General features: G+C 42.2%; 1 protein-coding gene across 6 annotated transcripts in view; it reads right to left on the bottom strand.

Moving 5' to 3' along the window:
* The window catches only part of LOC139473657 (dystrophin-like), a 452560-nt gene that overhangs the window by 240686 nt on the left and 184246 nt on the right, over positions 1 to 27628 (bottom strand). For all 6 annotated transcript variants that reach the window (XM_071256342.1, XM_071256341.1, XM_071256343.1 and 3 more), the window contains 4 exons: positions 21939 to 22097; positions 18779 to 19012; positions 17941 to 18081; positions 17382 to 17546 (listed from right to left, as the gene is read on the bottom strand). In XM_071256342.1, coding sequence (XP_071112443.1) covers positions 17382 to 17546; positions 17941 to 18081; positions 18779 to 19012; positions 21939 to 22097 — 699 coding nt within the window. The remainder of the gene's footprint in view (positions 1 to 17381; positions 17547 to 17940; positions 18082 to 18778; positions 19013 to 21938; positions 22098 to 27628) is intronic.

The raw sequence follows: 27628 nt of genomic DNA, 5'->3' as shown, positions 1-27628 counted from the left end.
CTGACACATTGAGGGGATGCCTGGCTTGTGACCTGATTCCACGACAAGATGATGTTATCTTGAAGAACTCAGCCCTAAACAAGAGTACAAGGTGTCGGTATGCTGGAATAATGCTTTCTCCAAACGATACTTATTACTGATGGTTACGAAGTCCAAGCCAAGAATACAAACTGAAACAATCCCCAGCCATGTTATACTAAAAAACATTTTAAAATGGTACTTGTTGTTTCCTTGCCCGGTGCTCCCAATTAAGGGACTAAAACAAGGACTGGTCAACCCGGACTCAGTATACTGTGTCTGAGTGGGGTATCCATGTTAAACTGCAGCATGGTATCTCGGTGGGCTAGCACTATAAACTACTCAGCATCAGTCCGGACTAGTACAAGCAGCCAAACACACGTGCATGCACATTGGTTAAAAGTGCAATGACCTTGCATGCATCATTTTACCCCATTTCACCTCACCTCACATAGTTCAGGGAAGCGTTTTTTGGTTGTTCAATTTGTTTTCTGATTACGATAAAAGCTGAACGTTTGACAGTGATTTACACTGAGTAAATAGGGTCGGTCCTGTGGCACTTTGAGCAATATTTCAGCACTAAAACAGCAGGGGCACCAGGAACACTCGAGGATCCAAAAATATACAAGTTTTCTAAAAGGTTCACATGGATGCTGCATTCTACAAAAAATTAGAACAGTGTCACATGACAAAGCTTGTGTAAAAATATAACAATCAAGTTCCAGATGGTTTTGGTTGGTTGGTTGGTTAACGCCGCACTCAGCAATATTCCAGCTATATGACGGCGGTCTGTAAATAATCGAGTCTGGACCAGACAATCCAGTGAACAATATCATGAGCATCGATCCACGCAATTGGGATCGATGACATGTATCAACCAAGTCAGCGAGCCTGACCACCCGATCCCGTTAGTCGCCTTTTATGGCAAGCATGGGTTGCTGAAGACCTATTCTACCCAGGAATCTTCATGGGTCAGTTCCAGATGGTAATAACGTAATAATGTGCTCATTAATAATGCGTCAATCCAAGCCCTAAGGCATCCTCAAAGCACCACATTATTACCCCAGTCAATGGATCAGTGTGCATTCGAGTTTCGTCCTCAGCTCCCTGGGGAGTATACAACCCAAGCTGACTGTTTAGGCACTAGAAGGTTATATTAGCAGCCACATTGCCATCTCATCCTACTGGGTACCCATTCACTGCTGGGTAAACAGAGGCACATTTCCAACAAAGCCACTTGCCTAAGGAGACCCCACAAGCGCTACATGTGCTTCAAAGTGGAGCAGGTCCAAAGCCCTATGAACACACTGTTATATTAGCAGCACTTTACCATGCTGACACCTTATTTATGAGAAGAGTTCGTAAGAGTTTATTTATGAGAAGTTGAAGGAAAACAGTGCCATTAACCACACATAAAACTTCTTCCTTGACATTCATGAGTCGAGTTCTTGTATTAGTGAGAAAAAACTCATAATCAATATAACTACAAATTTTGTGGTCTTGTCCAAACAATAGATCTCCAAGTTGATCAACTAGGTTTAATAGTTCTAGTGTGTCAGACTAGGGGGTCTGTATTTTTGTTACTTTGTTGAGTGAGGTGAAATGGGGTTTAACGTCGCGTCCAAGATTATTGCACTTATATAGCGATGTGCATACACGTGTATGTGTGTGTGTGGCTTCTTGTACTAGTCCGGAGTGATGCCGATTTATAGTGCTAGCTCACTGAGATACCATGCTGCAGTTTAACATGAATACCCCACTCAGACACAGTATACTGACTCTGAGCCGACCAGTCTTTGTTTTAGCCCCTTAATGCCGAGCGCCAGACAGGGTAACAACAAGTACCATCTTTTAACGTCTTTTGGTATGACGCGGTTGGGGATCGAGCCCCGGACCTTCCGCTCTCCATGCGGACACTCTACCATTAGACCACGAAGGCGGTCATTACTTTGTTGAAATCATTGCTTCGGATTGCCAGGAGGAAGCTGTCAGGCATGGTTGGTTTGTTGTTGGTTGGTTTGTTGTTTAACGCCGCACTCAGCAATATTCCAGCTATACGACGGTGGTCTGTAAATAATCGAGTCTGGACCAGACAATCCAGTGATTAATATCATAAGAATCAATCCAAGCAATTGGGATCGATGAAATGCATCAACCAAGGCAGTGAGCCTGACCAGCCAAGCCAGTTTCTCGCCTGTTACGACAAGCATAGTTGCCTTTAACGGCACGCATGGGTTGCTAAAGACCTATTCTACCCCAGAATCTTCATGGGTCTCCGTAATGATTGACAAGCAGCGATTCAGGTTACAGCCAGGTTACACATTGTTACAGTAAGTATTCATATCATCATCATTCATATACATCAAACATGGGATCCTGGGAGATTAGTCCAGGCCTGGTGTTGACACAGGGAGACATGCATGGCCTACTGGCCATCTGTTATTACCCATCAGAATGAGTGAGTATGGTTTTACGCCGCTTTTTTAGCAATATTCCAGCAATATCACGGCGGGGGACACAAGAAATGGGCTTGACACATTGTACCCATGTCAGGAATTGAACCCGGGTCTTCGGCGAGACGAGCGAACACTTTAACCACTAGGCTACCCGACCACCCCTATTACCCATCAGAACATCTGAGAACAAGGCAAGCACAAACAAATGCTGACGATACAATTCCCTACAAGAAACAAGAGTCGACACGCTGTCATTACCACGGTGATTCAACACCCAAGTCAGTGTTTGTACACTACCTGCAATCATGCATCGGCAGATGTAGCCAACTCACAGAAACTTATCAGCAAACTTTGTCAAACTCCCAAAATAAACCATTTCTGTTCTGCAATTTGCAAACTTTACCCATAAAACAGCATCAGGCAATTTTGTAGCAATGAACTTCACCATGTGAATCGAACAGTACACAGCAAACATACGTGAGATTACCCACTTACCTCCAGCATGACGTAACACATGTTTCCTGGCTTTCCTAACAGCCAGTTTCACTGTACTTGACCTTACCATAATCATTCTGCTTAGAGAACTTGGACTATACTTGACCTTACCATAATCATTCTGCTTAGAGAACTTGGACTGTACTTGACCTTACCATAATCATTCTGCTCAGAGAACTTAGACTATACTTGACCTTACCATAATCATTCTGCTTAGAGAACTTGGACTATACTTGACCTTACCATAATCATTCTGCTTAGAGAACTTGGACTGTACTTGACCTTACCATAATCATTCTGCTCAGAAAACTTGGACTATACTTGACCTTACCATAATCATTCTGCTCAGAGAACTTGGACTATACTTGACCTTACCATAATCATTCTGCTCAGAGAACTTGGACTATACTTGACCATAACATAATCATTCTGCTTAGAGAACTTGGACTGTACTTGACCTTACCATAATCATTCTGCTTAGCGAACTTTAACTATACTTGACTTTACCATAATCATTCTGCTCAGAGAACTTGGACTATACTTGACTATACCATATTCATTCTGCTTAGCGAACTTTAACTATACTTGACCTTACCATAATCATTCTGCTTAGAAAACTTGGACTATACTTGACTATACCATATTCATTCTGCTTAGCGAATTTTAACTATACTTGACCTTACCATAATCATTCTGCTCAGAGAACTTGGACTATACTTGACCATGCGTAATCATTTTGCTGATACCAACAGGAATTCACATAAACATTTTCCATTATATTTATAGTCCGAGAAACAAATTTGAATCGAACCAGGGTTCAAACCCACAATCATAGGTTTCCTGTATGCCCAAGGTAAGCAACTCTGCACAGCGAGTTGCAGCACCTGAGACAACTTGGCGACTCGTGCACCCATCACATATCCTGATTATCATCCATTATTGCTGGTGGTGTCTCTGGTGTCGTGGAGCTGTCATACGTTCATAATAACAAATATTTGTTGCATGCAGCATGTTCATACTATTGGGATTATTGCGGTACCCCGTAAGAGCATTTTCCAGATCCAAACGATAACACTTCAACAAAATTAACTGCAGAGAAAATGGGAAAAACCTTGACGAGTGTTTCTGATGCTCCATTGTTTCTGTGAGATGGCAAGCAATGTACAAGCCCCTGGCGGGATAATGTAAACACTCCTAGATCTGATCACACTGGTTGCAGCGGCAGCAAACAGTTCCTTGTTTGTGATCTACTTAGTGCTAGCTCTGGGGTGTAGTGTACTGGAATAGATATCAATTTGGGACGTACATGGGATAAATGTTTATGTATGATACTGAGCAATACTCTCCAGACAAGCTACTTGGGCACAGGCAGGTCACAAAGCGGAAATAATTAGGAATGTATCATTTTTTCCCCTGTAATGATGATGACAACTATCATCATCATCACCATCATCATCATCATCATCATCATCGGTATCAGCAGCATCATTGCCATCATCATCCTTATCATTGTTGTATTGTCATCATCATCAGTTATCTTCTTTCAGTTATCATTATTACGAAACATTATATTTTATCATCATAATTAGTATTTTCAATATTCTTCTTATTATCCTAGTTTCAATATTCTTATTATTATCCTTGTTTCAATATTATTATTATTATTATTATTATTATTATTATTATTATTATTATCATTGCTGTTATCCTTACATCAATCAAAATTCTTCTTTTTCTTCTTCTTCTTCTTATTATATTATTATTAACATCATTGTTGTTATCTTTACATCAATCAAAACTTTCTGTAAAGTCTCTTAATCAAAATGATTTCAATGCATTAAAATGAACATGACAACATGTTGACTATTCCTACAAAATTTGAAAATGGCTTGAGAGAAATATAAACTCCTGTTATAGTTCTTGGGTATTGAATGTGTTTACTTTGTGTGCGAAATGCAGGGTAACATGACATTCATCAGTATCATCCAACGCATGCATGTAACACCAACAGCAGGTTCTGGAACTACACAAAACATACCCCATACCTCAGCAGTGAGGAACAAAACCCCAGAACCATGGCAGTTTGTCAACGCCTGCCCCATACGTTGTTTACTGCATCCCACTCCACTATACATAAGTAGCCTTCTGATTCCCTTCAACTAAGTTAACCTCACCCTGTTTCATTCCTACCCAACCCCCATTACAACCACACCATCTACTACACCACTCCCCCTCTGCCATCTGTTTCTACCCATCTGACTCCCTAACCCTGTTGTGCTACCATACCCCATCTCCCCTAATTCTCCCAGCCCTGTGGTACTACCACCTCCCCCTCTGACCCCCCTACCCAGTGGTACTACCACCTCCCCCCATCCCCCCTACCCTGTGGTACTACCACCTCCTCCTCTGAACCCCCTATCCTGTGGTACTACCACCTCCCCCTCTGACACCCCTACCCTGTGGTACTACCACCTCTCCCGACCCCCCTACTCTGTGGTACTACCACTCCCCAAACCTGTGGTACTACCACCTCCCCCTGACCCCCTACCCTGTGGTACTACCACCTCCCCCCATCCCCCCAACCCTGTGGTACTACCACCTCCCCCCATCCCTCCAACCCTGTGGTACTACCACTTCCTCCTCTGACACCCCTACCCTGTGGTACTGCCAACTACCACTTCGCCTCTTGCCCCCACCATTCACTACCACCCTATCCCTCCAGTCCCTAACCTCAACCTGAGGATTCTCTCTCCCCCAACCCCCCACACAACTACCACTCATGTCCCCTTACCCCCATGCACCATGTCCTATTCTACCTCTTCTCCCTCTGATCAGGGGGGCATAATACTCCTCTCCTCCCACTCATCACCTATCCCACCCCCCACCCCCACCACGTCCATCGTCATCAGGTGAGTCCGTCCCACATATGATTATCTCCATCCACTGCCTGTACATCCAAGCTTCCACAGTCCCCAGCAACCCAGTAACAGGTACATCAATATACACACCCTCCTGTCAGACTCCATGTATATTATTGTTTATCACAGCTAGGCTGGCCAGTCACAATATTCAGGGTAATGGTCAGAGCAGGCTGACTGCGTGTTATGTTGAGGAATGAGCCTGATCATCCAGTGATAGCAACTGGCTGCGTGTTGCCATATGTCACGGCGCCACATGCAAACAGCAGCCACCTCTAGGGATCACCCATCAACTGATGGAGCTTGGTTGTTTTGTTGCTTAACGCTGCACTCAGCAATATTCCAGCTATATGACGGCGGTCTGTAAATAATCAGTGATTGATATCATGATCATCGATCCACGCAATTGGGATCAATGACATGCATCAACAATTCCAAATCCAGCTTTAACACGCTAAAAAAAATCATGTACCTACTTACCAAATGTTTTCACTGTCAAAATCCATAAACCAAAATAAATATTTTTAAAATCTGGCGTAATGTTGGACCAATCTCTCCAATAGACAACCTCCACACACAGCAGTTCACCCCTCTCAGTTCTATCAGCCTATACTCAACCCGTGAGATTCCCGGGTAGAATCGGTCTTCAGCAACCCATGCTTGCCGTAAAAGGTGACTATGCTTGTCGTAAAAGGCGACTAACGGGATCGGGGGGTCAGGCCCGCTGACTTGGTTGATGCATGTCATTGATCCCAATTGCGTGGATCGATGCTCATGATATTAATCACCGGATTGTCTGGTCCAGACTCGATTATTTACAGACCGCCGTCATATAGCTGGAATATTACTGAGTGCGGCGCTAAACAACAAACTACAAACTTTCTCAGCTTGGAAACTGAGAGACTTAATACATGACAGTACATTTTAGAATTATTTTTGTTTAACCTTGTACATAAGTTTATTTCACAAACCCTATGTTCATCTAACCCTGATGACGGCGTCCTCTTGTTCTACGACTATTAACAGAGCCTGATCAAGCAGGGGCATCTATAGGGTTGAAGCAACTGTCACACCAAACATTGTCACACCAAAAGTTTCCCTAGCCATTCACTACTCAAAACAGAAAAAACAACTATCAGATGATTCCTGTGGGGGTGGGGGTGGGGGGGGGGGCGGGGCTCATCTGGCCACTGACTTTCAATGACAGCACACCCTCTGCCCCTCTGCTATTTGTGCTGGCCCAAGGCTAAAGGGCCAGTATTTTAGTCGACCTCTGATAATGTGAGTGAGGAAACGGAGCTCCCACCACACACAGTATCACAGCTATCTCTGACATCAATACATGTTGCCTCCACCAGGCAAACCAGCAGCGTAGCTACCCTCACCATGATTACAAATATCTGTTTCACGCTGTGCGACATGGTTACATGAAGTTCAATAAGTAGGTAGGCTGTTGCTTGGGATTCCGCTACCCCAACCAGCCAACCACTTTTCTCACAATAAATTTATATCACATCTGTTGCTATATGGTGTTTGAAGAAAATTCTTCATAGAACTATAAGTTCCCTGCCCCGCCCCTCCCCGCCCCACCCCGCTTGCCTGCTCATCCACCCACCCACCCACCTGCCTACCAAGATCTATTGCAGGGTAAGTTTCCCAAAACACGAATACTTTGTTTATGACTAAAGAGCATCCTTTGTTAGATATCTTAAGTAGAATTTGTACGTGCTGACACGTAACAGAACATTTTGATAAGAGAATGTAAATATATTTGTTAAAACTGAACTGTACTATGGGCCATATGGCCTTACACACTGAATAAAGTGTCTGTCTGTCTGTCTGTAAGAAAACAGCTGTAAGTGTCTCTGTCTATCTGTAAGAAAACAGCTGCAAGTGTCTGTCTGTAAGTAAACAGCTGCAAGTGTCTGTCTGTCTGTCTGTGAGAAAACAGCTGCAAGTGTCTGTCTATCTGTAAGAAAACAGCTGCAAGTGTCTGTGTCTATCTGTAAGAAAACAGCTGCAAGTGTCTGTCTGTAAGTAAACAGCTGCAAGTGTCTGTCTGTCTGTAAGAAAACAGCTGCAAGTGTATGCCTGTCTGTCTAAAGTAAGAAAACAGCTGCAAGTGTCTGGCTGTCTGTAAGAAAATAGCTGCAAGTGATCGAAAGGATCGAAACTTCCCTCTGAAAACAAAACGCGAAAATTGTCCAGAATTTATACATTCTTCAACACCAATTTTCCCATCCATACAAGATGAGACATTATCATTGCCAACTTCGACTTTGTTATCACCAAGTTTGAAGGCCCCAAGTGATCATCTGCCACTTTGTTTTTATCTCATCCGTTTGTTTTAAAGTTTAAATCTGCCCCCTGCTGCGAGCTTGAACTTCCTACACCATTGACGTAAACACAATCATGACGGAAATCAGTTTGGGAGATCGGGGAGAAGAACATCCACAGACACAGAATCCCAGCATCTGGCATCATGCCCTTTCCCTCGTCAGTCAGGTACCTGGGAAAAACACCACTGGCACTGCTAAATAAGTACTATCGGGGCTATACATAGAGAGTTTTCTTATCAAGACAATGGAGCCATACACGATGGATTAAATTCATTGCCAGGCATAGAAGTTATTAAGGAGATAAACACTGATACTGATATACAATTGTTACGAAAATAGCATCATTGGCCAAAGCTGTTGTATAAATTGTATGATGACAAGATAGACACAATTTTATGGATAACAATTTCTTTAATACTGTGAAAAGCGACGTAGATCCTTATATTGTTGTCAAGCATGGTTAAGTAATGCCTATCAAACAATAAATTGTATGATGTTTTGACATGAGAAATATGGATGAATTTATTTGATTTTTATATTTGAAAATATTGTTTTCTAAAGAAGCTTGTCCAAGTTTACAGCAGTTAACATATGTTCTTGGGTGATATTAGAAATTGTGTCAAGTGGACAGGTTGTCAAAAGAAGGAAGGAAAGTGAATGATTTATGAATTCAAGTTATCATTTTGAAACAGTCTTCATGACAGTAACAGAAACAAGTTGAACTCTGTTTCAAATTTCGGCAAAGCCAGTGTTTATTGTTGTTTTATATATTCTAAACCTTAATCCCAGCAGACAATTGCTAACATTTGACACTTTACGGTAGATCTATACAGTACAAAGATCTATAATGCTGTGGTTAATGTTATCTTCATCTCACAACATAACTGCAAGTGATACCACTTAATATTAATTAATTATTTATTTATATAAATTAAATATTACTATTAAATATTTATAAATACCGTATTCGACGTAATAAGCCCCTCGCTCTAATAAGCGCCCACGGCGATATTTGCTAATATACTGGCTACTGAACAATCCCAAATAGCACCCCTTCCGATTGATCAATGTACAGAAGACGTATTTATTCGCGTATAATACGCACTCGTGTGTTATATGCACCGTTAATTATGGGGAATTGAATTCTGGAAAAATATATCTGTACATAAACATTTCAGGCTGTCAGCATAAACCACGAAATTTATCTTTTAACTCTGTTTTTTCACCAAAATAATATTCTAATAAGAGCCCCCTATTTCTAATTTAGAGAGCGCCCAGGGCGCTTATTACGTCGAATACGGTATAACTAATAATTGATCATTTGTAAAATATAACGAAAACACACTTGCTCCCAACTCGTATTGTTTGTAGCCATAAAAAAGACTTGTCGTCAAGACAGTAGTATCCACAAGTAATAATCAATCCTGATTTTGGAAACAGTGTCAGGAAATGGAAATTATTCTGCTTTTGAAATGTCAAGTTTCAGGTAACATAATTCAGACATGAGACCATGGCACCATTGAAACCAATCTTACCGACATTACTGAACATTAACCAAGGTGTGCAAGATAATACTTCTTGTCAACTACTATTAGCTGATACACCAGAAATGGAAACCTCAAGCTGTTTATATCAAGAAAAGGTATAAAATGTCAGTTATCTAAAAACCTCAGCACAAACAAATGAGAGTGTTATATGCCATCAAGACAATAGCATCTTCCACACAAATAATCATTGTCAGCACAGATGGTGAGCTCTGATAACGCATTGTTCTGTCAGCAATGTCTACTATGCAACGCCACATACATCTAATCAGTTAAAATGGATTTAACTGTCAGAACATGAACAATGACATGAAGTTAGTTGTTAATATTTTGACTCAAAACTTTATTATGTATTTAGTTGCCTTCCAGCGTGTTTTGGTCAAAATTACTGCACGCCTATATAATTGAAATTCATCAAGACAGCATCTAACTCATCACATAATGTGTTCCTCACAACTATGCAACACTATATACAGATGACAAACAGTCTTCTGTCAACTAAACTGATAAGAAGGTAGTGTCAAGTAGTAATAGAATCTGGAACTGACAGTTTGTTTTAAATAATGACAACAGTATAGCATGTAACACTGTTTTCCTCACAACTAATATTGGTCGTGCAGATTGAGCTAACAGGCTTCTGTCAGCCAGGTTTACCATCAATGGTGGATTCCTGGCCAAGTACTGACAGTTGTTTATCAAGCTTATCACAACCAATTACCATTTATCTTAAAAGTTATGCAGACAAGTTTCCTACAACGGCAGATATTAGATGAGATTATCATTTCTTTCTTCCGGAGGGAGGGGAGAAAATATCTCTGGTTGTCAAAAATAATCCATAAAATTACGAAAATATAGACACTTAAAGACAGGCTCCTTAAATTCTGATTCTAAAATATACAAAAATATTTTCTTATCTGAGCTTTTCCATATCAATTAACAATCTTCAAAAGCTAGTTATAGATAAATACATCAAGATGAAGTATTAAAAAGATTTCTCTTTAAAAATGATTAATAATAGTCCTACTCCTTCATGTTCATTATTGATGGTGCTCCTTCGTGAAAGCCTGCCAACTATAAACCAGGCATAAAGCACAAGTATGGTGACTCCTGTGCTCAAATCATTACAAATAACATAACAGACCTCTTATCTTTATTCCCCAATTATTCTATTTCAGTTTTCCGAAACATCTGCAAATGCAAATAATTTAACAGACTAAAGCAATATGTATCTGAATAAACACTGAATTAAATACAAGTCGAAGCACACATGTCCAAAGCACTCCCACAATAAATTCTCCAAGGGGCTCTCTATGTTAATGTAAAATATATCATAAGGGAAACGGTATCTGCAGTGGAGGAATAGACAAACACTTGGCCCAGCTGTCCGCACCTGCAGAGACAAATGTCTACCTGCAGTATGGCCAGCCTGGAGAGTGGCAAACCCAAAAGTCAGCCCAACCATGAAAATGCCACATCCTATGCCGAAAATCCTAACCTCCCAACATTTAAAGCATTCCTTCCGTTTTAATCGACTTCTTTGACTTTCCGCAACATGTGTTCACAAACGTCAGATGCTTGTGCTCAATTAATGTCAGTCTACTTGGAGTATTCTCATACCAAGCCAGCTCCACTGTAATATTCCTCTTAGTATTTCATGTTTTACCGATTACCGTGGAAACGGTGCCTAACAAATGGGTTTGGCGAACAATGGTGGGAGTATGTGCAGTATATCTTCATTACACACGCCCCTACCTGGCTGGGGGTGTCATGGTGATTGAAACAGGGGAACAGGAACTGGCACCAATCCTTGGCGTGTGAAGACGTAAGCATGAAGAAATACAACATCTGACAAGCATGATGACATCTCCACAAGGTCTTCTGATTAGAATGAATGATAATTAAGAATAAGAATAATCAGAATAACTTTGTCTTTGTAAAAGTTCAGGTCTAATATTGAGCTTCTCCTATTCTAATTTCATTATAACATCTGTTAGAATGACACATTTTGAATATTGGTACACGGCCCATTCCACATTGAGAGTGAGTGAGTTGGGTTTAACGCCGATTTTAACAGCATTCCAGTTGTATCGCGGCATGTTAGCTTAATGTGGGGGGAAAGCCCGAAGTGATGCAGGTCTAAGACGTTTACCACTTCGGTGAAACCAACGAGCACAGGTATGGTGCTAGCAAACCTAGAAACATAATCGGGGCGAACTGGGATTTGAACCCACAATCATAGGTTTTCTGGTGTGCCCAAGGCAGGCAACTCTGCACAGCGAATCGCCGCACCTTAGACGATTGGGCCACACGTGCTCCCTCCACATTGAGATCTTAATACCATGGTATGGGAGTTATGGACATCTTTATGCTAAGATCCAGCCCTCTTATTACCGACTGAATGTTGGCTCTGCGACTGAATTTCAACATATTTGCCCTTATTTTCAGATTGGACTTTTTTATTTTCTAAGTAAATGTTAAGTTTTTATTAAGTAAATAAATTTAAGTCCATAGTTCATAGGTATGGACAGGCATGTGTATGTAAGGGGGCACTTATTTATATTTATTCAATGATTTCCAGTGTATCAGCTGTAGAATTTACTCCAATTTTAGCTCTATTCCAGCCAGAAAAACAAATACTGTATTCGATTTAATAAGCGCCCCACTTTAATAAGCGCCCATGGCGATATTTGCTAATATATTGGCTAGTGAACAATCCCAATTAGCACCCTTCCGATTGATCAATGTACACAAGACTTATTTATTCGTGTATGATACGCACTCGTGTGCAATATGCACCCTTAATTATGGGCAATTAAATTTAGGAAAAATACATCTGTCGTATATAAACATTTCAGGCTGTCAGCATAAACCACAAAATTTATCTTTCAACACTGTTTTTTTCCACCAAAATAATATTCTAATAAGAGCCCCCTATTTCTAATTTTGAGAGCGCCCTGGGCGCTTATTACGTCAAATGTGGTAGAATGGACTTCCAACATTGTACTAATGTTGAGAATTGAACCTGGTCCTCAGCCTAACAAATCAAAGCATTAACCAAAAACTAACGCCCGAACATCCTACAAGAACATACTGACTATGAGATGAGGAGTGAGGATGGTTTTACCATCATTCAAGTGATAACATGGAAGAGACACCTAGAGTATGCAGCTCTCCAGACTACCCATGATGAGACACAAACTTGGTGCTAGGCGTTTTGAATCAACGCTTTAACCACTGGGACAAAAACAGCTCCTTACAAAACCCACAGACTACAAGAGAGCTCCCCGATGCATGGAAGAGACACCTAGAATATGCTTTACACACTACATGATGAGACACAAACTTGGTGCTAGGTGTGTGGAATCAACGCTTTAACCACTGGGACAAAAACAGCTCCTTACAAAACCCACAGACTACAAGAGAGCTCCCCGATGCATGGAAGATACACCTAGAATATGCTTTACACACTACATGATGAGACACAAACTTGGTTCTAGGCGTGTGAGATTGACACTTTACCAAAATGCTATACACTGACACAAAGACTATGAGAGAGTTCTCCAACACAGGCCGATCTTGGTGGATGTCAGTCTGGGTATTCCCATCTTGCTGATTGACAAATGGGGCATGCTGATAACTTCCCTTGCTCACAGGTGTGCTGGAATACAACCCGAGACGGAATATATTGACCGTGGAAATCATTACAGTTGTCCCACCTATTTCTCCCAACAGTAAACAATTCCTGTCTGAAACATTGCCAGGAAACACAACCCACAGGGACGGCAGGGTTGATGGCGAATCAGGGACAGTTGTATTTATGTAAAAACTAGTAAAATCTAAACATTTTATATACTAATCCTGCATTACTCCTTAATGCATTGACTGCTTGCCTTTGAAAGAAATGAAACTGATGGGTCCTGCTAATGAGAAAAGGTTGTTCCATTCCATGAGCAGGACCCCCAATCACCAGCTGCCATGCTTGTTTTATCATGAAAATATGCTAGACAAATAAGTACCGTATTCGACGTAATAAGCGCCCCGCTCTAATATATTGGCCAGTGAAAAATCCCAACTAGCACCCCTTCCGATTGATCAATGTACACTTATCTATTTGCATATAATACGCACTCGTGTGTAATATGCACCCTTAATTATGGGCAATTAACTTCTGGAAAATATATCTGTCGTGTATAATACGCAACAGACTTTTCTTTTGAATCATTTCAGGCTGTCAGCATAAAACAAGAAATTTACAATCTTTCAACTCTGTTTTTCTCTCTCCAAAATTATATTCTAATAAGAGACCACTACTTCTAATTTTGGGAGCGCCCTGGGCGCTTATTACGTTGAATACGGTAACTTGTTTCCTTAGCCATTTTATATATGTTATGGAGATCAAAGATATAATCTATAACTTGGATGTAATTTTTTTTTAAAAAGACTTACAGATTATTCAAACGTTTTTCAGTGAAAGAGTGAGTATCGATTAACACTTCTTTGAAAAGTATTTCAGTTCATATCAGTCGGCTGAAAGTGATCCAGAGTTTAGATGCTTACAAAAAGCAAGGGCATGGTGCTGAGAAAATATAGATCTGCTAATGATCTGCCAATCCTGCAACTCCGTCTGGGGCGGCAGCATGACCTGGACCACTCGCCCACCCATGACCTCTTTAGTCATAAGGGAAAATCACATACGCCGGAAATAATTGAGAATTCTATTTTAGACTCTAAACTGTCATTGTGTTTTGTGTCAGATAGTTGTTAATCTTAATAGCTACTGAATAATGTATTTTGAAGTATCTTATAAACAAGTTCTTAATGAAAAAATATTTGATGAGCATGTTTCATGTGCTAAACAAATTTTGGTGTTAAATTCACCATCCTTGAAAAAATGAATGATTATCAAAAACATTTTCAGTTCAATTATTTACATACAACAAAAAGAAAAGTTGAAAAAGGTAAATAATTCAACTATCTCACAAAGTACATTTCCCTGCTTGAAACAAAAGAAGTGGAAAACCCAAATTTACTTTTGTAATTTTCTTCCAAACACTGATTACCAAGGGATAAAAACACTGAGCAAAAACCAAAATGGTGGATAACAACTGAATATAGAAACAGAGTTCCACAGGAGGTTGTGGTAACATGCCGCCAGTCTCCCTCTGTTGACAAGAGCGTCAAGACATTCTCACTGTATATAGATACGCCTCTACATACAAATCTGCTATTTCTACCTTGGCAGACTGCATATAGCTTCCACTGTTGTAAGCCAATCCCGCGACCATAGACTCGTACCTCGGCCGAAAGCTATAATCATCACAACCTCGTTTACGATCTACACACTCAGTTTCACACCTGCCCCACTGACGGTTAAACTAAGATCATTTTCTATTTCATGTACTCAAATCCTAAACAAAATAAAGCAATCCACTTAGGGACGATGTTGTCATCAATGGGGAAATGTTTTTTATCCTAAACAAAGTGCTGATTGAAATCTCGTTATAGACACTGTAGAGGGAGATGTTGAACTGGAGAGTACCTGCATCCTTTCAAGCCAGGAGCAGGGAAACTGACACATCCGATGGCTAAATGTCTTTCGGGATAAAATGCTTCATTTTCTCCATGGTTCTTTGAAGTCGAAATCTGCTGGAAGTTTTTATTGAGCTCAAAGCATGGGGAGTGGCAGAGAGCATGTAATGATTTTATTTGCCAACCTTTCGTGTGATGACTCCGTTACATCGCTACAGTGGAAGTAATTCACACATTTTGGGGGTAATTTTACAAACTACATTGCATGTTTCTGGAGGCCATGACATAACTGTCAAAATTCCCATGATCACATAAACATCTCGGACAGCCAGCCATGGGCAACAATAAATGAAGGCTGCCACATGATATTATCCTATTATCACACTGAGTGATTAAACTTTGGGTTTAACAACTCTTAGAGCAGAATTTCAGTTGTATCAACGCATGTTGGTTTTATGTGAACTATCATTCCAGTTATATCAGGGCGTGTCAGCTTAATGTGGGAGTAAAGCCCGAAGTGATGCAGGTCTCGGACATTTACTACTTCGGTGAAACCAACAAGTACGGGTATGGTGCTGACAAACCTAGAAACATAATCAGGGCGAACCAGGATTCCAACCCACAATCAAAGGTTTCTGGTGTGCCCAAGGGACGCAACTCTGCACAGCGAATTGCGGCGCCTTATATGACTGGGCCACCCGTGCCCCCTCCATCAATTTTACTTGTTAAAATGCAAATCATAATGGCCAGCGAATTCCTTGCTCAGAATCAATTGCAACAACAACAGCATTTATTCACAGCGACTTGTGCCTTAGCTGAGTCACCCATGCCTTTCTATTATTTCATTGAGGGCACATATTTGTACCATAAATTACAGGAAATATTCCTCCTCTTTTCTCCAAGATCAAAGCCATGAATATTCTGCTTCAGTTTTCTTTGAATTAGCATTAAATTATCAAAAACAGACGAAAGATCTTTCTGCTCCAGCATCTCATGACCAATGTGCACTGGGACACAGTAAGATCAGCCACAGGGGGACGGCCGCTGCAGTCCACATCTGTCTCCCGAGAACTGTCAGCTCAGTGTGGGAGGAAACCCAGAGATTATAGCTGTTTACCACTTTGGTCAAACCCACAAGCACTGATGATTGGTGCAAATCTTAGTTTCGAACTTGTGATTAGTGAATCCTGGCACATGTAAGGGATGCAACTCTGCACACTAAATACTGGGGCATATATAATTCCAAGGTATCAGGGACCTTGTGATCAAATTCCATCTTAGACATGGACTACACAGGAAAAAGGAACAAGATTTCCACCTTGAGGTCAACATCCTCTTAGACTACATAGGAGGTACCAGATCCCAACATTTAGGCTGACATCCTCTTTGACTATATAAAAGGTACCACATCCCCACATTCAGATCGACACCCTCTTAGTCTATATGGGAGGTACCAGATCCCCACATCGAGGCTGATGTCTTCATGAAGATTATGCCAAGGGACAAGCTATAAAGAGGTACAAGATCCTCATCTTGATGTTGATGTCCTCTTTCACATGGACGATGCTGGAGGTACAATATCCTCACATTGAGGTCGACCTCCACCTGGACATGCACTGCAGAAGAAGTATTTTATCCCCACTTTGAGGTCGACCTCCACCTGGACATGCACTGCAGAAGAAGTATAATATCCCCACTTTGAGGTCGACCTCCACCTGGACATGCACTGCAGAACAGGTATAATATCCCCACTTTGAGGTCGACCTCCACTTGGACATGCACTGCAGAACAGGTATAATATCCCCACTTTGAGGTCGACCTCCACTTGGACATTAACTGCAGAGGAGGTACAAGATCCCCACTTTGAGGTCGACCTCCACTTGGACATGCACTGTAGAGGAGGTACAAGATCCCCACTTTGAGGTTGACCTCCACTTTGACATGTACTGCAGAAGAGGTATAATATGCCCACTTTGAGGTCGACCTCCACTTGGACATGCACTGCAGAAGAGGTACAAGATCCCCACTTTGAGGTTGACCTCCACTTGGACATGCACTGCAGAGGAGGTACAAGATCCCTACCTTGAGGTCGACGTCCCTCTTGGACATGGAAAGTCTTCGTTCTGCGTTGTCCAGCCATAGTTCCAGGTCCTTCTTCTGCCGAGAGAACTGATACCATGCTGGGGCAATCACGACAAGACGGCGTTTCTTTGTTTCGCTGTCCTCGCGAACTGTGTTCCACTTACACTTTTGAAAAAGAAACTTATAATCAGGGCACATTTCATAAATGTTCTTTTTCAGAACAAACAATACAGGACATAGAACCCTTGTTACTAGACATTGATGCAGTGGACTTGGCATCAATCATGGTTGCATATTGGAGTTTAATGTTTTAAAGCATACTATTATTTAGTCTTGTTGTAATAAAAAAAACAAAAAAAAACATTGTTTGTGTACAAATTCACATCAGTGCATCCAGGAAACCTAAATGGTCATTCTACTCCTAATGCAGACAGACATACAGACAGACAGACACACAATGAAAATGTCTTTGATAACAACAATTATAATATTTTGGTCAAAATCATAAGGCCCCATAAAATTTATATTCTTTATTATTTGGCATCTTTCCTCCATTTACCTTCAATTCCTGCAGTCTCTTGTGAACTCGACTGTGTGTGCCTTGGTCTCGACATGCCTCGGCAGCCTGCAAGAGTTGTTCCCCTTGACCGATCACCTCTTCCACTGGTCGAACAAGGCTGTGAAGCTCCTCATCAACAAGCTGAAGAAGACATCAATGAAATGTTTAAATCATTACCTACACCATGAGTACTGATGCTTATCCTAGTGGGAACACAGGGCTAAATACAGACCCAGTACAAAGAACACTGGCGTACAGTGTCACTTCACCAAGCAATGCCATGATCCCTAGGTTGTTGGGTAAACCATGAGTTACAGTTACAGCAGTTAATCTGCAAGTTTGGGTCTGGATCAGGCAAACCAGCTTTTGCACAGATTTAAGACAGCCGTAGCGCAAAGATGATCGTATCTCTCACACTTCAGCACAGGTTTAAGACAGTCAGAGCTCAAAGACGATCATATCTCGAACACTTCAGCACAGATTTAAGACAGTCAGAGCTCAAAGACGATCATATCTCACACACTTCAGCAAAGATTTAAGACAGTCAGAGCTCAAAGACAACCATATATGTCACACAATTCTGCAAAGGTTTAAGACAGTCAGAGCTCAAAGACGATCATATCTCGCACACTTCAGCACAGATTTAAGAGAGTCAGAGCTCAAAGACGATCATATCTCACACACTTCAGCAAAGATTTAAGACAGTCAGAGCTCAAAGACAATCATATCTCACACACTTCTGCACAGGTTTATGACAGTCATAGTGCCAAGACCATGTTGTGGAATGGGACCTTGATCAGTAAGGTTCCACCGCTACGTCTCATCAGCAACAGCTTACCTGAACATTGGCCTCCAAGTTGTCAGAGATGTCGTTCTGCTGTAGGTCGCCGTGGGTGGAAATGTTGCTCTCGAACACTGCCAGAGTGGCCACCACACGATCACACTGCGCGTTGAAGGCCTCCTCTCCTTCCACCTTCGACATCTGTCGCTCCAGACTGTGACCTCTAGAGGACATCAATGGGGAGGTCTTGGCCATCTCGATGATCTCAACATGGCTGGTAGATTGTTTCTCCTGGACAACGACAGAGATATGGGTTACGAGGTGAGGTGAGGTGAGGTGAGGTGAGGTGAGGTGAGGTGAGGTGAGGTGAGGTGAGGAGAGGAGAGGAGAGGAGAGGAGAGGAGAGGAGAGGTGAGGTGAGGTGAGGTGAGGTGAGGTGAGGTGAGGTGAGGTGAGGTGAGGTGAGGTGAGGTGAGGTGAGGTGAGTGTTTTACACCGTTTTTAGAAATATTCCAGCAATATCAAGGGGTGAGAGACACCAGAAATGAGCTTCACACATTGTACCCATGTCGGGAATCAAACCTGGGTCTTCGGTGTGACTAGAAAATGTAATAACCACTAGGCTACCCGACCGCTCCAACATACTTCTGAGTGGAAGCAACTATAGAACAACACCAGTAGCAACACACCATCACTCTTAAAATGGAAAGTATTGCCAATGTAATAAACCATTCTGATAAACTTGGTATCATGATTTGACAAATATGCAAATGAAGTCACCGAGCAGGAACTACTTTTAGCAGTATCCTTACATCAATGTGATGCACGTATAGTTGTCACATCAACTCACTGTGAACAAGGTCACACACTGTAACCACCAAATCTTCACTTTAGTCGGGTCTTGAGAAAAGCATTGGGTGCTGGGATGAGGCAATCTGTACTAGCAATTTGTAGAAGGTGATTGTATTTTTGGTTGTCTCCTCACTTGTAAGATCTACTTTCTTCTTGTCCAACATGATTACCAACACAAACTACAAAGGTAACTTCGCTGTTACCAGCAATAACTATTTTTGATTGGCTTAATTATTGCAAGAGATTTGTCACCTGGAGGAGGAGGAGTTCTAATCCATTTGACTTCTTGCAACATGTTGCATGTTACACAGGACAATACAACTCTGGGTTTTCACAATACAACTCCAATACATGTCACATGCAGTGGTTACAAATCCCACTGTGAGTATCCCCTGTACTAGTCTCCAAAGAAATAAACTAGCTCTACTGCTAACCTGAGCAACACCTAGACTAGACTCCCACCAACCTGAGCACCACCTAGACTAGTCTCCCACCAACCTGAGTACCACCTAGACTAGTCTCCCACCAACCTGAGTACCACCTAGACTAGTCTCTCACCAACCTGAGTACCACGTAGACTAGTCTCCCACCAACCTGAGTACCACCTAGACTAGTCTCCCACCAACCTGAGTACAACCTAGACTAGTCTCCCACCACCTGAGCACCACCTAGACTAGTCTCCCACCAACCTAAGCACCACCTAGACTAGTCTGCCACCAACCTGAGCACCACCTAGACTAGTCTCCCACCAACCTGAACACCACCTAGACTAGTCTCCCACCAACCTGAGTACCACCTAGACTAGTCTCCCACCAACCTGAGCACCACCTAGACTAGTCTCCCACCAACCTGAGTACCACCTAGACTAGTCTCCCAACAACCTGAGTACCACCTAGACTAGTCTCCCACCAACCTGAGCACCACCTGGACTAGTCTCCCACCAACCTGAGCACCACCTAGACTAGTCTCCCACCAACCCGAGTACCACCTAGACTAGTCTCCCACCAACCCGAGCACCACCTAGACTAGTCTCCCACCAACCTGAGCACCACCTAGACTAGTCTCCCACCAACCTGAGCACCACCTAGACTAGTCTCCCACCAACCTGAGCACCACCTAGACTAGTCTCCCACCAACCTGAGCACCACCTAGACTAGTCTCCCACCAACCTGAGTACCACCTAGACTAGTCTCCCACCAACCTGAGCACCACCTGGACTAGTCTCCCACCAACCTGAGCACCACCTGGACTAGTCTCCCACCAACCTGAGCACCACCTAGACTAGTCTCCCACCACCTGAGTACCACCTAGACTAGTCTCCCACCAACCTGAGCACCACCTGGACTAGTCTCCCACCAACCTGAGCACCACCTAGACTAGTCTCCCACCAACCTGAGCACCACCTAGACTAGTCTCCCACCGACCTGAGTACCACCTAGACTAGTCTCCCACCAACCTGAGCACCAACTAGACTAGTCTGCCACCAACCTGAGCACCACCTAGACTAGTCTCCCACCACCTGAGTACCACCTAGACTAGTCTCCCACCAACCTGAGCACCACCTAGACTAGTCTCCCACCACATGAGTACCACCTAAACTAGTCTGCCACCAACCTAAGCACCACCTAGACTAGTCTCCCAACAACCTGAGCACCACCTAGACTAGTCTCCCACCAACCTGAGCACCACCTCGACTAGTCTCCCACCAACCTGAGTACCACCTAGACTAGTCTCCCACCAACCTAGAAGTACCACCTAGACTAGTCTCCCACCAACCTGAGTACAACCTAGACTAGTCTCCCAACAACCTAGAAGTACCACCTAGACTAGTCTCCCACCAATCTGAGCACCACCTAGACTAGTCTCCCAACAACCTGAGCACCACCTAGACTAGTCTCCGACCAACCTGAGCACCACCAAGACTAGTCTCCCACCAACCTGAGTACCACCTAGACTAGTCTCCCACCAACCTGAGTACAACCTAGACTAGTCTCCCACCAACCTAGAAGTACCACCTAGACTAGTCTCCCACCAATCTGAGCACCACCTAGACTAGTCTCCCACCAACCTGAGCATCACCAAGACTAGTCTCCCACCAACCTGAGTACCACCAAGACTAGTCTCCCACCAACCTGAGCACCACCTAGACTAGTCTCCCACCAACCTGAGCACCATATATACTAGTCTCCCACTAACTAGCCCTGGTGCTGACCTGAGCACCACATATACTAGTCTCCCAACAACTAAACTTGCCCAACTGCTGACCTGAGCACCATATATACTAGTCTCCCTAAAAGTAATCCCAGTGCTGACCTGAGCGCCACGCATACTAGTCTCCCACCAACTAGCCCCATGCACTGCTGACCTTGAGTTTGTTCGAGACCTCCTCCCATCGCTGATTGAGGTGAGTGAGTTCCGGTTCCACCATCTTGTTGTAGCGGTCACTCTTGGTCATCAGGCTGATGGCCGAGTCTCGGACCTCGTCCACCTGGCTCCGCTGATCATTCATCTCCAGCTGCAAGCCCTGAATGACACAACATGACATTCCACATCACCAAACAGACACATCCAGGAAGGTGAATGAGGAAATCTGGGGTAATAACCTATTATATGATATACTTAGAATAATATCCTAATTCCCTCCCAGCTCGACCTGATTGAGGAGCCCTGAACAGGGATTTTACTCTCATCTATACTGAACCAAAAAGTTGCCATGAATATTTTGGTGAATATTTTTATTAAATTGTGGGCTCAGTTTTCAATACAATAAAATATCACCACAAATAGTCATGATCCGTTTGTTCAGTGTTTATTTATTTTTGAGATCCTTGGGGACTCTCAGTGATACATTTGTTGAGGTCACAGGCATTTAAATGGGGTGAGTGAGTGAGTTGGATTTGACGCCGCTTTTAACATTATTCCAGTTAATGTGGGAGGAAAGCCCGAAGTGATGCAGGTCTCAGAGGTTTACCACTTTGGTGAAACCCACAAGCACGGGTATGGTGATGACAAACCTAGAAACATAATCGGGGCGAACCGGGATTCGAACCCACAATCATAGGTTTCTAGCGTGCCCAAGGGACGCAACTCTGCACAGAAGCTTAATTATTTCAACAGGGGCAGTTGGGTAGCCTAGTGGCTAAAGCGTTCACTCGTCATGTCGAAGACCCGGGTTCGATTCCCAACATGGGTACAATGTGTGAAGCCCATTTGTGGTGTCCCCCGCCGTGATATTGCTCGAATATTGCTAAAAGCAGCGTAGAACCTCACTCACTCACTCACAAATAATTTCAACAATACACAAGGTCTGTAATAAATTTACAGGATTCACAAAAATAGTGTCATAAACTTTTGAACAGGACCAGTGCTACCAAATACTCACTGTTCACATAAAAAGTTTGCAGGACCACTTCAGAACATCAGTTATCAAGTTTTCACATGTTTCTATCAATACAGCTAACAAAACAAGGAGACTGACATTTTATATTTGTCACAGTCATGATTAGTTTTCTCTGGTATTTGTGTCGTGGACAAACTTATTTGTCGAAGGCTAATTTAGATTTCAGTGATTTTCTTTCTTTTTACAGACATCAAGGATTGATCTAGACATGCTCAAAGGTCAATATTCAGCCCTTAGTCTGAAACAAATGTCAGTAAAAATTCCCAAATTGGAACTAAAAACATTCCCAATTCCTGTTATTATAGTTACGACAAATGGCATCTGTCTTGGATTTGTAGAGGTGTCTTGTATTTCAGTGGTAACAGGAACAGTAAAGACGAAAAGTCTCTAATGCATAACTGCATTGAATGCAACGTTAAATTACTTTGTTGAAATACCTCTGAATTTGAGAAGAAAATAACCAGGAAAAATCTCCCTTTTTTGAAGAAAATAGTGATCCCCCCCCCCCCCTTTTTTGAAGAAAATAGTGATCCCCCCCCCCCCCCCCCCCCCCCCCCTGATTTGCCTAACAAGGCACTTAGTTCGGGATCCAAGATAAATCTCTGGATATAACACAGCATAGTCGACACAAATTTAATCCATACTCCTGGGTGATTGGTTTTACAAGGTAGAGTATTTTTCTGCTTGCTCGGTATTGTGAAAACAAACCTAACACAAGCCTAATGATAATAAATATCTTAGTCAATCTGTCTGAACAAGTGATCAATTGTCAATCAATTTATGTTGTTGATGGAAGGTTAATATTTTCCCTTACATCATTAACGAGCTGATCAATACACTGGGCCTGAAGGGAAACGTGGCACACTGAACTACTGAACCCATCATCCCGACCTCATGCAGGTCCTAGACATTGATGACTTTTTGTGCAACGAACTAGTTTGTTTGTTAGTCTGTTACGTCTTATCTGTGTGTTTGTTTGTTGTTTAACGCTGCACTCAGACATATTCCAGCTATTAGCGGCAGTCTGTAAGTAATCGAGACTGGACCAGACAATCCAGTGATTGACATCTTGAACATCAATCCACACAATTGGGATAGGAAGCGGGCATCAAGCAAGTCAGCTAGCCTTACCATCCAATCCCGTTAGTCGATTCTTACAGACGGGGTGAAATGGGATTTAAATCCATTATCATAGGTTTCTGGTGTGCCCAAGGGATGTAACTCTGCACAGCGACTTGTGGCACCTTAACCAACTGGGCCACCCGTGCGTCCCAGATACCTCAAGAAACCTTAATAAGAAAGTTATAGGCGGTGGGGTAGCCTTGTGGTTTAAGTGTTCGCTCGTCATGCCAAAGACACGGGTTCGATTCTCCAAAGTTCCAACTTCTGGGTCTCCAGATATATCGTGAGCAAACATCAAACCAATGATTGAAGAGAAAACAAGAGTTTGCCACTAATGTGGCTATATCCCCCGGCCCTGTTGCAGAATTTATGACATAATTAAATCTAAATAAACCCTAACCTTTTTTTAACCGAGGTGGAACTTGTCCAGGAAATTGTGAAAAAAAAAAGAAGAATTTGGAACCAAAGTCTATCTTGCTGCCATGGAAATGTAAAAAAATAAAAAATTCTAAAATTTCTAAATAGCAAAAGGCACCAGTTCAGCATGTACTTGACGATGGTTTCTGTATCCCTCCCCCCCCCAAAACTTTGTTGGACGGGGGATAATGATACCAGAAATAAAATCAAAGGTCCCCTTCAAAGTTCAGTGAATCAAGCCAAGTCTGATCCTAATTTAAAATTGGCCCTCATTTATCTCACAGCTTAAAGATCAAACCCCCTGATCCCTGTAACTTGGGTGGCATTGTTTTTGTGCAAACTCAGCAAACATTCTTTACAAACACATTGAAAACACAATACTTGGACTATGCTGTATCTCCAAATTGAACAAAAAAATGACTTCAGATATCAAATTTGCATATATCAAATTACCTTATTCAGAAACGATAACATTTCTTTAAAGCTTGTTATTTCTTTATACTATTCTTTCGACAGCCAAGAATGTTTTTTCTCCCCTTACATGCACATTCTACAGCACCACACTTAATCCCATTTTATTTCTTGATAGAAACCCATCACAAACAGCGGGGAGTCGAAATAAAGCAGTGACGCAAACACATCACGTATATACATCTTTTCCCACCAATCTCTCCCAATCTAAACATAGCCTTCACTCTGACATATCTAGTGTATCATCCCTGATGCTGTGGCAGGCCCATCATGTATCTACCACATCCCACCTGTCTCGTTAACACCTGGACTGTCTGCCAGGTAACACACAGGTGAGTCGGTTCATTCCCGCTGCCAATACGAGGAAAATTGATCAGCATTTTGCAAAACAATTATGCTTTAACAACTGGAACAGAATTTATTTGTTTATTTATCTTTATGAATCCTTTCAAGAAACTTGGCACATCTGCATGTGCTGCAATTATTGCTGTAAATATTATGAATCACCTTTTCGTGGCAGGTTTTAATCTAAAAGATTTCTGCTGAGCAAATATTAAGACCCCCTTTGAAAACAGATCAAGTCAGTATACATATTTCATTGACAGTAATGATTCTAAGATATTATAAAATATTTCATAATGAGTCTACAAGTTTCCTCACATCACTGGGTATCCAGCGTTTTAAATTTTATTCTATTGAAATAAACACCCTGGACCACCATAATTTTGTTTTGAGTCAAGGCTGAATGACACCATGTTAAAAATAGCTATTCAATCAAATTACATTTGACTTTCAAAGCAGAAGTGGCATCAGTACTTGGCTTGCCAGACCTGGTTCCAATACAACTGGGAACATCTTGCAGCATGAGTAGTCCTGGCTAAAATTACCAAATTCGACGTAATAAGTGCCCAGGGCCCTTTCAAAACTAGAAATAGGGGCTCTTATTAGAATATTATTTTGGTGAAAAAAACAGAGTTGAAAGATAAATTTTGTGGTTTATGCTAGCATAGACAGCCTTAAAAGTTTATATTCGACAGATATATTTTTCCAGAATTTAATTGCCAATAATAAAGGGTGCATATAACACACGAGTGCGTATTATATGCGAATAGGGGTCGGAAGGGGTGCTAATTGGGATTGTTCACTTGCCAATATATTAGCAAATCTTGCCGTGGGCGCTTATTAGAGCAGGGCGCTTATTACGTCGAATACGGTAATATAAAGAATACCTACTCGCAACTTGGGATTCCAAGTTATCTGTCCACAAAGGTTCAAAATTTATGAAATAAATTCATTCGGAAAAGATACGTAGACTGGAGGTCTTTTCAATGATCTCTCAACTTCTACCCATCCTGCACTTGAAATCGAGAACAAGTGAATATCATGTCACGACACATTCAACACTTTCAAGATCCTTTAGGGGAGGTCACCAAGTGAGTGAGTGAGTTGGGTTTAACATCACTTTTAACAGTATTCCAGTTATATCACAGCGTGTCAGTTTTATGTGGGAGGAAAGCCCGAAGTGATGCAGGTCTCAGACTGTTACCACTTCGATGAAACCCACGGGTATTGTGCTGACGAACCTAGAAACATAATCACGGCGAACCGGGATTCGAACGGGAGGTCACGAGGCACAGACTTCACATGTTGTAGCCGTTAGGGGAACGATACCTTGGTTTCAGAGCATGCATACAGTTGAGTGAGTGAGTTGGGTTTAAAGCCGCTTTTAACAGTATTCCAGTTATATCTCGGCGTGTCAGCTTAATGTTGGAGGAAAGCCCGAAGTGATGCAGGTCTCAGACGTTTACCACTTTGGTGAAACCCACGAGCACGGGTATGGTGCTGACAAACCTAGAAACATAATCGAGGCGAACCTGGATTCGAACCCACAATCATAGGTTTCTGGCGTGCCAAAGGGAATCGCGGCGCCTTAGACGACTGGGCCACCCGTGCCCCCATGCATACAGTTGATTTCATGTGAGACATGATCATCGTTCCGACACCCATCAGTCACTATCAATGCAAGCTGTACCTTAACACAGGGCCGACACAATGGGGAGTCCAGTAGAGAATAGTACCCAAGCAGCCTACACTTGTCATACAATATACAAAGAAGTCCTTTTGACGAGGTCAAATGTGAAATCAAGCACCTGAGGACCCTGGGACCTGACCTCTGAGGTGGTCAGACCACCTCAGGAGTTGGATCTTTGTTTTCGCATATATATCATCAATGGTAATCGTTTTTGTTAAACCGAAATCCCTTTTTCAGTTTATGAAGCCTTTACACTGTCTTCTGTTTCATTATAGAAACTTAGCTGTTTGTACCAGATGCCATCTTGTATTCTAGCATACGAGTCAATATTCAACACGTCTGTACTGATCACGTGATGAGTCAATTTTCGAGAGAGTCAGTCATGTGATTTGGGGGTCTACATTGAAATGTAGCTTTTCGTTACGTGGTACGGATTAACCAATGTAATTGCAAGAATCTTATTAGAGGTATAACACAGTGACTCAATGGATCTGGTCTGTCAACGCGGAACGATCCTCATATCAATCACTGGTTTGACTGATCCAGTCTTGAATATTTACAGGAAGCCATCATATAGATGGAATGCAGCATAAAACAACAAAAATAACAATAT

Source organism: Haliotis cracherodii, unplaced genomic scaffold (assembly GCF_022045235.1).
Source record: "Haliotis cracherodii isolate W230 unplaced genomic scaffold, xgHalCrac1.p SCAF_3, whole genome shotgun sequence".
Taxonomy (NCBI): domain Eukaryota; kingdom Metazoa; phylum Mollusca; class Gastropoda; order Lepetellida; family Haliotidae; genus Haliotis; species Haliotis cracherodii.
Note: the sequence above shows the minus strand (reverse complement) of the source record. Positions and strands in the feature narration are given on the sequence as shown.